This window comes from Bos grunniens, chromosome 16, assembly GCF_055505025.1.
Source record: "Bos grunniens cultivar Pamir isolate PY7600 chromosome 16, Bosgru_T2T1.0, whole genome shotgun sequence".
NCBI lineage: Eukaryota > Metazoa > Chordata > Mammalia > Artiodactyla > Bovidae > Bos > Bos grunniens.
This window is the reverse complement of record NC_141180.1, coordinates 78,578,632-78,593,520: the sequence shown is the minus strand read 5'-3', so window position 1 is coordinate 78,593,520 and position 14,889 is coordinate 78,578,632. Positions and strand designations below refer to the sequence as shown.

General features: G+C 45.3%; 1 protein-coding gene across 19 annotated transcripts in view; it reads left to right on the top strand.

Moving 5' to 3' along the window:
- SRGAP2 (SLIT-ROBO Rho GTPase activating protein 2) overlaps window positions 1-14,889 on the top strand; it is a 254,582-nt gene that overhangs the window by 93,564 nt on the left and 146,129 nt on the right. For all 19 annotated transcript variants that reach the window (XR_015142882.1, XR_015142879.1, XR_015142881.1 and 16 more), the window contains exon 3: window positions 9,833-10,025. Coding sequence is in view for 15 of the 19 variants with exons in the window: in XM_086342845.1 (XP_086198971.1) it covers window positions 9,833-10,025 (193 nt within the window). In the remaining 4 variants the exon portion in view is untranslated. The remainder of the gene's footprint in view (window positions 1-9,832; window positions 10,026-14,889) is intronic.

Sequence of the window (14,889 nt, the reverse complement as noted above, 5' to 3'; positions counted from 1 at the left end):
CACTGTGCTATACTCACACCGCCTCCTAGGCTTGACGTGCCCATTTCTGTCTCCTCACCTTTGCTCTAGTAATCACAGCCCTCCTTCCTCTGTCACCCGTGTGTGTGAGTGTGTGTGTTGTGCTCAGTCCTGTCCAACTGTTTGTGACTCCATGGACTCAAGTCCACCAGGCTCCTCTGTCCATGGAATTCTCCAGGGAAGAATACTGTAGTGGATTACCATTCCCTTCTCCAGGGGATCTTCCTGACCCAGGGATCAAATCCAGGTCCCCTGCATTGCAGGCAGATTACCATCTGAGCCACCAGGGAAGCCCTCCATCACCCTTGAAAATGAAAGTGTTAATTGCTCAGTTGTGTCTGACTCTGCGACCCCATAGACTGTAGCCCGCCAGGCTCCTCTGTCCATGGAATTCTCCAGGCAAGAATACTGGAGCAGGTTGCCATTTCCTTCTCCAGGGGATCTTCCCAATCAGGGGATGAAACCCAGGTCTCCTGCATTGCAGGCTGATTCTTTACCAATCCTCCCCAATTCAACGCCTGAATACTAACTCAGGCTGACTCTGGTTTACACTGAGCATGATTCGGGGCCATTATTTTGGCACTTAGCACAGTCCTATATAGTTGAATGCTTTTACATTTAGTCTTTTTTTCCAAATGGATTATAAGCTTCTTGAGAGCAAGATCAGGCCTTATATTTTCTTCAGTGAGCTGTCTGTCACTCAGATATTTGCACAGAGATGGTATAAGAGAAATATTTGCTAGACTTATTGGTTAATTATCATGATCCTTGGGAATTGACTTCCACTTTACCTCTAGCAATGAATCAGGGGCAGCAGACTAGGTGACATTTGCCAGAGGAGCTGTTGGTCATCACATTCCAAATCTATAATTTGTAGTACAAGTTAATTCTAGACTTTGGACCTCAGGAATTCTGTTTCTTAAACATCTCAGGCAAGGCCTAGGAGCTGAAATTACTACTTTGGCGTTTGGTGTGGCAGCTTGTTCATTTGGGAGCTTTTTGTCTTTGACTTTCTATTGAGTCACTTGAAAGAACCAAGGCGGCCTGCCAAGAGCAATCCTGATGATTAAAGTTCATTGAGATATTCCCCTTCACACCCTCCCATCTCATTGGCTTTACGAGGTTGCTTTCTGTGTCTTCACTTGGGGGCTCGAAAGTTAATGAATCGACGTCCTCTGGAAACTCTCAAGGCTGTTTTTCTCCCCCTCCTTCTCTCTGGCTGGTTTCCCTTTGTCTCCAAAGTTGCATGCATTGTTCTTAGGTAGTGTGGAGTTAATGCAAGGGGAGGAAAGCGTCTTTTTTTTTCATAACTTTTGGGTGATTTACTGCCCAGGGCAGACAGTTTTGAAGATGGCCAAACGTAAAGTTCGACACAGAGAACTGTAGTGAAGGAAAAGCCAGAAAGGCCAGCACTCCAGGTTCCACCACCTCTCCTTCCTGCCACTCAAACACTTACTGAACACAAACGTGTGTTTGTGTCTCTCGTGTGTCCAGTGTGCTCACTACAGCGTAGGAACTCACCAGCTTCAGGATCACTGGCTCTAAAGTGTGTCCTATTACTAGTGATCAGGTATCTGATTCGGAGAAGGCGATGGCACCCCACTCCAGCACTCTTGCCTGGAAAATCCCATGGACGGAAGAGCCTGGAAGGCTGCAGTCCATGGGGTCGCTAAGAGTCGGACACGACTGAGTGACTTCACTTTCACTTTTCACTTTCATGCATTGGAGAAGGCAATGGCAGCCCACTCCAGTGTTCTTGCCTGGAGAATCCCAGGGATGGGGGAGCCTGGTGGGCTGCCGTTTATGGGGTCACACAGAGTTGGACACGACTGCAGCGACTTAGCAGCAGCAGCAGCAGTGATTAAGTATGGACTATTACTAGTGTTAGTATGTGTAGGGCTTCTCCATTCCTGGGATTCTCCTACTGGTTTGACCTCTGTACTATTCGGCCTGGATTGTGAGTTAATGCTCACTCCATCAAAGATCTGGAAACCCATCCAGAAGACCTCCTCCACTCTTGATCTTTTGCATCATGACACAAACTTTCACTAGCTCCATTTCTGGCCTCTTGAAATCCAAACTTCCCTGTTAGCCGATGGAGGTGCTTCTCTGTGCACCCTTATCTCTGACTGGGCCCTCCTGTTACCCTTGGTTCTGGCGAGGCCAGCCTCCTCCCTGTCTTACAAAGAAGCCGCACTCAAACATTCCCATCTCCTGGCTTATGTTTTCTCTTCTTCTGGAATATTGTCTCCACTTTCTTACATTTGTTGAAATTTCACCTTTTCTCAGAATACTAATTCAGACTTCTCTTTGTTCGCATTTTCTCTCTTTAGCGTCTCCTTTCTTCCACAGATTTGGAGCCCTGCTCTGTCCAGTATCTCCCTCTTAAGGAGTTTAGTCTTTCTCAAGGAGTCTTATTTTAACAATGTTACTTCCGCTGCTCTGAGTTCTTAAAATTTGTTCAGTTCAGTTGCTCAATTGTGTCTGACTCTGCAACCCCATGGACTGCAGCACACCAGGCCTCCCTGTCCATCACCAGCTCTAGGAGCATGCTCAAACTCATCTCCATTGAGTTGGTGATGCCATCCAACCATCTCATCCTCTGGCGTCCCCTTCTCCTCCCACCTTCAATCTTTCCCGGCATCAGGGTCTTTTCCAATGAGTCAGTTCTTCATATTAGCCAAAGTATTGGAGCTTCAGTTTCAGCATGAGTCCTTCCTATGAATATTCAGGACTGATTTCCCTTAGGATTGACTGGTGGGATCTCCTTGCAGTCCAAGGGACTCTCAAGAGTCTTCTCCAACACCACAGTTCAAAAGCATCAATTCGTTGCTCAGCTTTCTTTATGATCCAGCTCTCACATCCATACATGACTACTGGAAAAATTATAGCTTTGACTAGACGGACCTTTGTCGGTAAAGTGATGTTTCTGCTTTTTAATATGCTGTCTAGGTTGGTCATAGCTTTTCTTCCAAGGAGCAAATGTCTTTTAATTTAATGGCTGCAGTCACCATCTGCAGTGATTTTATAGCCGAAGAAAATAACGTCTATAGCCCAAGAAAATAAAACAAGTACTTTATTTGTATTTGTAATATTTATTCACAGTTTCATTCTTTCAGTATATAATAACATAAAATTTATACATTTAATTATGTATCTTGCATAATTATATAATATGTAAATAATTACATATTTTTTGGAAAAGTATTATATGTTTTGATCATGTTTTCATAATTAGATTGCAAGTTCCTTGAGGACAAGGACTTTCATGCTTCTGAATACTTGAGAATTTCCTATTTTGTTCAGTAGGAATCCTTTGTTGCAAGATACCAGAACCCCAGTGCAAACTATTTTAAGGAAAAACTGAATAAGTTGGCTTATGGAAACTGACAGGAATAGGGGCTGGCATCCAGCCATGATTGATTCAAGGGCCCAAGTTCCCCTTTTGCATATCTCAGCTCTGCTTCCGCTAGGTCGGCTCCATTCTGAAAAGGGCTTTCCTCTTGTGGTGGCAAGATGGTGGCACTGTCTCAGACTGACGTTGTCTCCAGGTTTTGTAGCTCCTAAACAGGGCCTGGAGGTTACATCCACTAACTTTGGAGAGGACAGAGATGAAATCAACTTTTTTAAGGGAGGATATAGATGCAAGGAAGAAAAATATGTCAAATCCTCATATTCTGGAAGCTTAGTAGCTATTTGTTGGTTGATAGTTTGGATTAACTGAGGTTTGTTTCTGTGTCATATTCAGTCAAGTAAAGAGAAAAAAGGCCATCAATCACTCTCTGTGAGGAAGAATATTTGCTGTTTTCTAGTTTACTAAGAGTAGCTTGATGGCTTTTTTTTTTTTTTTGACATACTAACTACTCGGAGATTAGTAATAACTTTCAGTCAGCCTCTGAAAGATGTGATATATAGCAAGTGGTTTGAGGGTGATAATGTGACTTCTCTCTGCTCTCAAAATACTATGTGCATACCTCATTTATTTATATTGCTATTGCTCTGTGTTTGTTAGAGTTCCTGACTACAGTTCCTAACTCAGTAGTTCCTGACTACTCTGCTAACTTTGATGGAGGACTTTTGTCTTTGTACTTTCAGAGCACCTGGAAGGCGCTCAAATAAATATTTGCAACAAGAGTAGAGTAAGAAAGAACTTTGGCTTAGGAAACCCGGGGGCCTGGGTTTCAGGCCTAGATCTGCAGCTAAATGACTGTGTGATCCCCAGAAATTCCTTTCCCTTCTCTGGGCTCCCGTAAAAAAAATTTTCGATAGGCCTCCCATTACTGAGTCTGTAGAAAAGCAATCTGCAGGTAAAAAGTGAGACTTGGCAAGGTGTTCCAGCATTTTGTTTCCCGGGGAACAGCTTTGAGAGGAGCTGATGACTGCTGTGTTAAGAGGTCTTGGTAAGAGATATGGAGGGTAGAGCCTCCAAGTGAGGTGAAAGCCTCAGTGTCTCCTTACATAACGCTTGCTTGAAGTAGGAATTCCCGTTCCTGAGGTGGCTGAGGTGACGTCATGTGTTTGTGAAGGGCTGAAAAGCAGGCGAGGCAGATTTTGTGTAAAAAGACTGGCGTCAGGCCTGGCCCCCCGTGGGGAACCCAGGCTGAGCTCCTGTCCCGCGGGCTCTGAGCACCGCCTGCAGGGGTGGCAGCTCCTGCCCCCAGGTGCCAGCGTATCAAGGAGAAAGGAAGGACATGCCCGGGTTACTCTCCTGGAAGGTTACATCTTCCTCCCACCTGCCTCCCCACCCTTATTTTCTCCTCAAAAATGTGGGAGTCATAGAAAGAGGTTCCCTATTACATAATCAGAAAAAATTCCTGAAGAAGGAGATGAATTTTGAAAGAGGAACAAGTGGGGCTGATATCTTTGGATTGGAAACGATGAGCTGAACAGAATTCCCCAATACTCTCCTGACTGGTGAATTTCCTGGGGTTCTCTGAAGTGTGGACAGTTTTTAGACGACTGTGTCACCTGCGTTGGCAGGTGTTACATAATTTAGAGTCTCCACGATTGTCGCTGTGGCAGGGCCCTGTTTTTGTTAAGCAATCAATATCCTATTAGGTCTAGTTTTTCTATGAATTTGATCCGTTTTTGTGACTTTCAGCATCTTCCTAAAAAAGAAAATGAACTTCCTTCTAACTCCCAGGACAGGTGTAGTTAGAACTTCAGCTGTGGCCAAGCCTGGACAAAGAGTCAGCATGTCTCTGGGGAAGCGTTCCGGGACGTGTGCGCTGATCCTAGATTTGAGCTCATGCATGAAAACGTTCCCTTCCAGCCTTTGATCCGACACCCTTTGGAAATGATGGGATGGTGATCTGCCAGTGGAGTTCCTTGTCCTGGCCAAGTTTGCTGTCCGGAGGGACAGCTTCTAAGATTTGCTTTAAGAATATTCAATGCAGAACTGAAATTCAGCCCATACACATGGAGAAATGGAAACCAAGAAGGCCTTCCTCCTTTTGGTGCCTGTTTGTGGGGCCATTTTCCGCTTAGTCGGCAGGATGGCACTCAGCAGGACATGCTGTTTTGATGGGGTTCAACTTTTTTAATGAAAAATAGTTCAAGTACCATAAAATTTACCCCTTTGAAATGTACCATTTGGTGGGATTTTTTTGTTTGTTTGTTTTTTGTTTTAGTATATTCACAAAATTGTGTAACTGTCGTCAAGGGCTAGTCCCAGAATAGTGAGGTTAAATTTTGACTTGAATCTTTGAATGAAATATTAACCAAAGGTTAAGTCTGATTTTCAGGAAATTTGCTCTAAAACTTTGGTCCCTTTTGCAAGGGAAGCTGTAGTTTATTCAAGTATCATTTTTATAAAGCGAAATAGAAAAACAGTCAGAGGGCATTGAAATTTTCTTAGTCTTGTTGCCTAATATCTTTGCCAGCTACTGATGAGTTTTAAATCTTTGGTCTTTAGGTGGGGGCTTCTTACCATGGCTGTGTTATAATAAAGAATATTTGAAGCAAAAGCAATGAGACAATCTTTCCTGTCTTTTCCTTCCTCCTGTCAAGTCACACTTCAGTAGGATAGGACTTGGGCCTGTTTTGTCCCTCATAATCACCCGGCACAGGGTCTGTCATACAGAAGCAGCTCAGTAAAGGTTTTCTGAACAAATGGGCTTGGCGAGGTGCCCAGGGGAGGTCATTTTTGGCATGTATCACTTCAGGTCATTCATGGTGACCTTTGTACTTTGGCTTTCTGGATGGCCATTGATTTCATTTATAGCCCTGAGATACAGCTGCTTCTAGAAAGTGAGAACTTGACTTCTTCAGTGTAGTTCTAAGGACAAAACCTACGAAAACCCCATCATCCCCAGCTCCCAGGAACGCTTCTCCAACTATAACCTGGATTGGCAAAGGCATCTTGAGTTGGTGTGATGAAGCACGGTGTGGGTGGTGTGAGTGTGTCTTTGTGTGTCTACACGTGTGCAGGTGCATACTGGGCTAAGCACATGATGGAACTGTGAGAAATTCCTCCACGTTTTTATAAATTGCCCCTTTCTTCTTTCTGCACTTGTAGTGTATTGGTAGGCCAGGGTGCAGAGGGGCCTCCAGCCTGGGCACATGGCCCAGGCGTGCTGGCTTTCAGTGGCCCATTGTTCCTGCCCCTCGTATGCATGGACAGAGGACTGGGGCTGGCACAGCTGCCTTCTTGGGGACCATTGTTTGTCTTTGAAGCAGCAGCAGCAGTACAAGCCTGAAGTAGCACATTTTGCCCTGGACAGAGCAGCTATTCTGTCTTGGAGCGGCAGGCCTAGAGATGGGGGTGATGAGAATCTCCCTTGAGTGCCTGTGCAGAGGCTCTTGGGGGTGGGGGCCAGGGCAGCGCCTCCTTCCAGGCAAGTTGTGGGAGCGGGGCAGGGGTGATGCTCAGCAGTGTGGCATCACTAGCTGACCACGGTGCAGGTGGTATCTCTTAGCAGAGACTCTTCTTTTGCTGGATGGGGTGGGGACATCCCATTCTCACTTCCTTCAAAGCTGCTCTGTAGAAGTAGGAAGCTGCTCTGTAGATCTAGGAAGTAGGAAGGAAGCCAGTCTGGTCGTGGACTAGTCAAAACATGGGCTAGATAGTGAGTCACTGGGCTACTCCAAACTTGACTCTTGGGCCTGAGTCACCACTGCAGCTGGAAGGTAGAGAAGGGGACGTTCCAGGTTTTGGAGCCAGAGAAACTGTGATGTCCCCCCCAAAATGCCCCCGAGACTTCAGACTCTTGTTGGTTTCTCACGTTTCCCGTCCCCACTGTCAACCTCTTTGACAAGTCAAGGCAAACCTTAACTTGGCTTCAACCCCACTTGCCCCTAATTGTATGGCCCTTTGGTAAATTACTTAACAAGTCATACTTCAGTTTTCTCATCTTGCGATCAGGATAATTGGAGATACCAATTATGGCCTAGTAATAAAGATTAAATAAAATGATGTGAGTAGAGGCCCATCAAAGATGTTCAGCAAACACATGCTTCTTTTCCTGCAGGGGCCCAGAGGGGATGCCTGAGGGTGGAGTGCACTTTGGGTAATGCTGCCCATTTGTTGAGGCACTTGAGGAAGTCAGGGTGGAATTCCATGCTGGCTGGATGCACGTGGGGCTTCCTAGATTAATTCACACATCTTAAAGGCTTCCTATGAACTGCTTGTTCCTCGGACAGGACAACCCTGGAGCAGTCTCCCTCTGGAACTTCATGGGTATCGTGGGAATTTGCTTAGCCTTCTCCTTTCAGCAGAGGTGGGCAGTGTCCATCTTGCCATGCTCCCCTTTCTGCTCCCCCAGTTAGGGAGTTTTTTGAGGCAATGTGTTAAAGAATTCCAAGTGGCTCAGGAAGGACTGACAGCGCCCCTGTCTAGCCACATCCTCTTGCACTGTTACTGACTGGGGACCTAGAAAGCCTTTTTACCCTAAGATGCTCTGATTCTTATTATTTAATGGACAGGTTGTGAATAATATCAGTGAGCATGGTGAATAGCCTCTCTGCTCGCAGTCTACCCACCCAGTGGCTTCTCCTGCCAGCTGCTACTTCTGTTTGTCAAAGACGGAAAAGGGACAGAAGCCTCAAGGAATAGTCTCAACCAGGGCTGCTGCCTTTAAGAGACCCAGAAAACCCTGGCGAGAACCAATGCCTGACATGCCCTCTGCAGATCTTTCCCCCTCAACATTCTTGTAAACAGACTCCAAAAAAAGCACAGAACAAGAGAGCTTTGATGAATGATGAGGCAGGCAGCTTTTCTGTGCAGCCTTCTGTCTGCTTGAAACAATCCTCCGGGGCTCAGTTTCAGTTCAGGTGAGGTTACTGCAGGCCTGTTTGGCATTGGTGGTTGGCACGAGGGAGGCAGAGGGATAAAGAGGGTGAGAACTACGGTTCTCACCCTTAAAGGACCAGATACTTGTGATACATCTGATATCTGTAAAAACAACCAAAAATGAAGATGGGGATGGATGGTGGACCTGTAGCTACTCCAAGGCGAAGCCAAATGCACCATTTGCCCATCCCTTATTGCTTCATAAAAGGAGTGGTTGGCAGGCTTTTCAACATCATAGCTTCATTCCTGGATTTGCCTCTCATTTGTCTACAGCTCAGACGAAAACTCGGATCCCGCATGCCCACGCCCTGCTTTACAGAGCATAGTCTGAAAGCAGTGTTACAGCTCCACTGTTGGGAAATAAATTCGGAGCACGCAGAAGGAAAGGCATATCAGTGCAGATGCTCTTCTCCCTGGGCTTGGAGTCACTGTCACAGCCTAAGCTGCTGGGGCTGAGCAGGCTTGCAGGGTTAGGGGCCGGGGGGACGTTGGGGAGGAAAGGGATGAAAGAAGTGACTCCTGTGACTCAGATAGGGATGGGGGCATAACTTCAGCAAGATGTGCACGGCAGGCCTTGCAGTCGGATTTTGGCAAGCTGCCTCCCGCGGGTGCCAGGTCTTGTCAGTGACAAATGCAGTATTGCATGTGAGGCAGAACTGGTTGTATCTGGAGCTGCCATTGCTGCAGTTTCAGAGAGTGTTTGCTAGCCCTGTATGTGGATTCTGGCCAGCCAGAAAGCTGCCAAGCTAGAGCTTAACCAGAAATATTTCTAGCTTTGACACAACGGAGGCTCTAAGCATTGGTGAGGGTGAAGGGTCAGAGATATGAGTAATATTTAGTGAAAATACCAACTTCTTAAAGATCGATTACGTTCTATGGTATTGGAAACTGTGGAATCTGACTGACGGTGAATGGTTTGCTTGCCCAGAGATCTAGGTAATTGTTTCATTCTTGATTGCCACTATTGATTCTTGGGCAGGGCCCTTCCTATCTCCTTTAAAATACCTTGACCCCTCCCCTTCTTCATGAAGATGTGGAAAGACAGTATGAAAAGTAGGCGTTTGGGCTCTAAAGTCGAGCTGTTTGAGTTTGAATCCTGGCTCCACCACATAATAGCTTAACTTCTTTAAGAGTTAGTTTTCCCATCTTGAAAATAGGGATGAAAGAAGTCCTGACCTAATAGGCTGGTTGGGAGATAATTCATTCGGCTCTCTGCCAGAAGGAAGCCCACATTCTGACGCGGTGTCTGGTATACAGTGAATTGCTTATTAAAAGGCAGCCCTGAGTATCATATGTCTGATAAGCAGTTTTTTCTTAACTGATTTAGCAGATTCTCGGTTTCAGTATTCTTTAAGGGTTTGAAAAGTTGGTGAGTTGGTGGTGGTGCCTCGCATCACATTTTTAAAAGTAAAGCCTTTCAGTTCCCCAGAACACAGGGAACACCTAGATGGAAGGGGTGAATGTTGGCATCGTGGTTTTTTCCAGAGGTGTCTGTCTGACTGCCTCCGCTTGCTTTCGTTGCAGAGATCCGCGCTCAACTCACGGAGCAGATGAAATGCCTGGACCAGCAGTGTGAGCTCCGGGTACAGCTGCTGCAGGACCTCCAGGACTTCTTCCGTAAGAAGGCTGAGATCGAGATGGACTACTCCCGCAACCTGGAGAAGCTGGCAGAGCGCTTCCTGGCCAAGACGAGGAGCACCAAGGACCAGCAGTTCAAGTAGGGATGCTGCGCGGTTACTTCTAGAGACCTTGGGAGTGAGGGGTGTGGGAGGGAGGCAGGGCGTGCCACCTCCATCCCGCTGTATTCATGAAGCAGGTGGCCTAGTGATTTCTAATTGCCTGAGGGCTGAGAGCCCTCCAGGACTTCATTTCCAGACCAGTCTTGCGTGCAATTCAACATTGTGGAGAGATCAGGACAGATCATGAACCGTAACAGCAAACACCTTCCTGTGTGCCAAGCTTAGTGCCAAAGGGCTTAATTCAGTCTTCACAACTCCATATGTTAGTTTTTGTTGTATCCCCAACATACAGATGAGGAAACTGGGTCATGAAGAGTTCAAAGAATAATGACCCGTGGCCTCTATGTGTGTGGCATACACACACACACACACACACACACACACACACCCCTAATAAATAAATGGCAGAACTGGAATCCAGACCCAGGCAATCTGGCTCTAGAGTCTGTGTTCTTAACCATTTCACTGAGCTGTCTTTAACTGGAAGAAATGGAGGTAGCCATAAATCTAAGTCGCTGTACAGACAGTTGCTAAGGTCTGTTCCGTCTACATTTACAAGTGTTTTATACAACTGGCCCTGGCCCTCTGTTCTCCCTACCATTGCCCTAGTTTAGGTCATCTTCATCTTTGCCTGACTTATTGCAATACTTACTGTATCATCTTTAGGAGAGGTTCTCAATCCTGGCTGCACATTAGAATTCCCTGGAGAACTTTTTAAAAATGCTGAAACTGGGCCGCATTCCAGATCAATTAAATCAGAATCTCTGGGAGTAAGGCCTGGGTAACAGTGTGGTGTAAAAGCTTCCCAGATGATTCTAACGAACAGCTTCTCCCCATCCTAATCTGCCTGATGCACTGTTACCAGATTTAGTCTTCCTGGAGTACCCTGCGGGTCAGGCAGTTTCTCTGTGCAGTGGTTCCCGGAGGTCTGTGTTCTTGATGCTCAAGATGTGGTCTTTCAAGATCGGCACTGCCTAAGGGTTGGCAATACAGAGTCTTGGGTCCGCCCCCCTCAGATCCGCTGTAACAAGAGCCTCAGGTGATTGGTATTCACAGTTAAGTTTGTGAAGTCCTGCTCTATTCACAAAGGTGTACACTCCTTGGCTTAGTGTTCAGGCCCGTCTACATCTGGCCCAACTAGCTTTCCAACCTTATTTCCTGTTTCTGCTCTGCTCTTCCGCAGCCAAACAGAACACTAAGTCCACTGGGCCTTTGCGCATCCTGTGATTTGAACTTACGTGTCCGTTCATTACATCTTTGCCTGTCAAAGCCATACCCATGTTTTAAGGCCTCATGCAAATAGGACTTGTTTCTAGAATCTTTCTGGATTCTCCCAGAAGGAAGAATGAATTCTCCCTCTTCTAAATTCTTACAGCATTGTTTTCATTGTTCTTTCTTTAGGGCATTCAGAACTATCTATCTTATATTATCTTCCCTTCGTGGACTTGTATAAGCTTTTCTGATTCATCATTCAGCCTCCCACAGTGCCTAATGTAATATATGATCCATGCTTACTAAATATTATTGGATGAATAAATGAACGAGTGAATTTAAGAATTAATGCCAAATGTATCTTATTTCCCTCTATTTTCTGTATTTGTTTATCACCCTGACAATTTAGGACATAATTTATTCTTTACAAGCCAGTTCTGAGCAATGACTGTGGAGTCTGAGAATAAGAAGAACATATAACCTTTCAATACAAGCCAGAGTGAGAGTTTCCTCCAGATGTTTCATCTTCAGAGACCCTTGTCTTTTCCAAGGGTCTCTTCCAAGGGTCGTATCTCTTTATGATAAGCAGTCCTGAGAGAATAAAATGTTATTTTAGTATATGATAAATGAAGATAGAAGGATTGTTTGCTTTAGAAAAATGATTCAAGGTTGGACTTATTCTCTTGATAACTCCTCCTATTAAAGTAGCCTGATTTTTAGTCCTATATTATATTCTTAGCTTAAGGACATATTTACTAGAAATTAAGGTATAGATGTGCTGAATCTGATTAAGATTACATACAAGAAATAGGGTTTTTTTTTCTCCAAGGCTGGGAGAATTGATTTCCCTTCTGATAAAGCTGGTACCAGGCTTCGTTTTTCCCAAATAATCAGTGAATATTTCTTGAGAGCCAGCTATGTGCTCTGTGTTGTACAGGTATTGGAAGATATAAAACAGGTTGATTGTATGTTTCCATAGGGGGCCATATCTGGTTGGGGAGAAAAGGTTTTTAATATAGGAAGCAATTAGAGATAAAGCAATAATGGTCTCATTAAGAGATCCTTGCTGTATGTAGGATATAGATATGATAAGAGGTCAGTGATAAATCATCAGAGACAGATAAAGGATCTGGAATAATCAGGAGCATACTCATGAAACGAGTGGGATTTAGGTTAGTCTTTAGAGGTAGATTTGTGTAGGAGAGAATAGCACATTCAGGAAAGAAGAGGCAGGCGTGTTCGGTGGTGAGAGGCTAAAGGGGCGAGTGAGGGATGGATCCCAGCGCTTCCCTAAAAGGAGGCTTGAATGCATTCATCCAACAAATGTCTGTTGCGCATCCCTTGAGCTCCTTCAGAGTAGATGCTGTACCTTGGGATATAACAATGAACAAATACCGTCTTCCACTTGGCACTTTTAATAGAATAAGGTAACAGGTACTGAACACATCACACAGTTAGGTGAGTTGAGGCAGGTGTTGCGGAACAAAAGGACAAAGAGCTCCAAGTGCTTGTCGAGGGGGCTTTGCCACTCCTTTGCTGTCACTTTATGGCCAGGTTACTTTAATAGCTTCCTGTCGGAACTTAGCCTGAGGAGCCATCTACTTATTCAACAGACCCGTTTGAAATGCGTGCTGGGTACTGTGTTCTGTGCTGATTCCTTTGCAGACTGAGATAAGCTCTGGAATCTTGGCTAACAGGGAAAAGAGACATGTAAACAATATAGTGTAAAAGGGGCTTTAACAGAGGTATTAGCAAAATTTTATGAGAACACATATTTCCGAAAGCAGTGGAAAATTAAGTTTAGGTAAGTAGACACCAAATAATTTAACAGACAAGCAGGGGAGTTAAGATTTGATGCAGAGCGTGGTAGTGAGCCCTCTGGGTTCTTCTGTGGGAAAGGAGACATGACAAAAAATGGTAGAAGGATGAATGAATTTTTATGGCAGAGAAGGCCAAAATGGAGGTTTGGGGGAATAATCCATGTACAATATGAGAGCAAGCAAGATTAGAGAAGAAGGAATAAGTATTTGGGAAACCTAAGAGGACTGGGTGACTGACTGGATAAAGAACTATAACCATCAGAGGAGACCCAGGCTCTCTAATGTGGTGGCCTGGAAGAATTGGAGCATCTATCCTAGATGTGGGGCTGTTGGGGGAAGAGCTGTTTTGAATGAGCCTACTCTGAGCATGTCAGGTTTGGTGCAGTAGGAAGCCTGTCTGGTGGAGAGGTACCACTGAGGTAAGAGGTTTTGACTAGGAATAGAGAGCAGACTCTGAGGTATAAAAGTGATCATGGAAGATATGCAATTGTGTGAACTCAGGGAAGAGAAAGAGAGGAACAAAGAGCTAAACCCAGGACCCAGGCTTGGGCACACGCAATTTTAGGGAGTAGAAGTGTTAATTATTAGAAGTAAAAGTTACCAGGAGAGGATGCTGGAGGGAAGAAGGAAGGAAACAAAGGAAGGAGAGAGGGTGGTGATTTTTTTAAGCACTTAGAAGGATGGAAAGGATGTAGGTATGTCTGATGAAACTAGCAGGCTTTCAAGTAGAAAATCTGTAAAAGTCAATCCCAGCAATTTCTTACTGATATTCTCCGATTATAAGCATTGTGAGGCAAAGATGACTAAAATGAGCCCCAAGCCCAAGAACTTTGAGCCTATTAGACTGAAACATGAGACTGCTGATTTTTGGAAGACACAGAAGGTCACAAAGGGGCCAGTCCATGAGGTCTGGCCTAATAGGAGAGGTGGTGAGACACAGGCAGGATGCTGGAAGCTCAGTTAGGGGTCCAGGCAGCGTCATTTCCTACACTTTATTCCTAAAAACGTACAGGGGCCTTCCATGGAGAAGAGGGTATCTGTTACTGTAAGTTTATCTGTGAAACCCCGAGTTACACCTCACCTGACGACCTTGAGCCTTTTGTGCTGGGTCTCTCATTTTCTTCTTTTTGCCCCAGTTGAACCCGTGGCAACTGCTTGAAGCAGTTGAACCTGCTTAAATCTGGGGAGCATTTGAGGATTCTTGGTGGCTGGAGATTTCTAGCCTTGTCTTGTTCGTACAGTGATGAGACTCTACTTCTCAGGGTAACGCTGGTGGCAGGCCCTGCGTTTTTCCACTTTCCACTCATCTCTGCTTTGTAAAACGCAGCCAGGTGTTCGGATGTTTGCACGTACAGGCGTTGCTGTAGGAAGACAACCACGCTGCTGAAACTGAGCTCACTCTTGGCAGGCAGCACCACCAGACCACGCTTGAAACATTTGTTAGCAATTGAACATTGGCATTTTGGGCTCAGGAAAGGCTTTTTAGGTATATCTGTTTTGGTTAAGGTGTAAGTTTTGCAGCTCTAATAGACCCAGTAATAGTATCTTTCACAAACAGAGCTTGATTTTTCTCTCTTGCCGTTATCTGGTTGTTAGCTATCCTGGGCAGTGTTGGGATCCTTATTCCATCCCTAGAGTGTTGCCCTGGTTCTTCACGACCCAAGATGGCTCAGACCATCATGTCCCCATTCCAGCCAGAAAGAAAAGCATAAGGGTCAGGGGCAGATACATCCTTACCTTTTAAAGGTGCAGTCTGGAAGTGGCACATACATCTCTTCAGCTCACATAGACTCATGGGGCTACTGAGCTG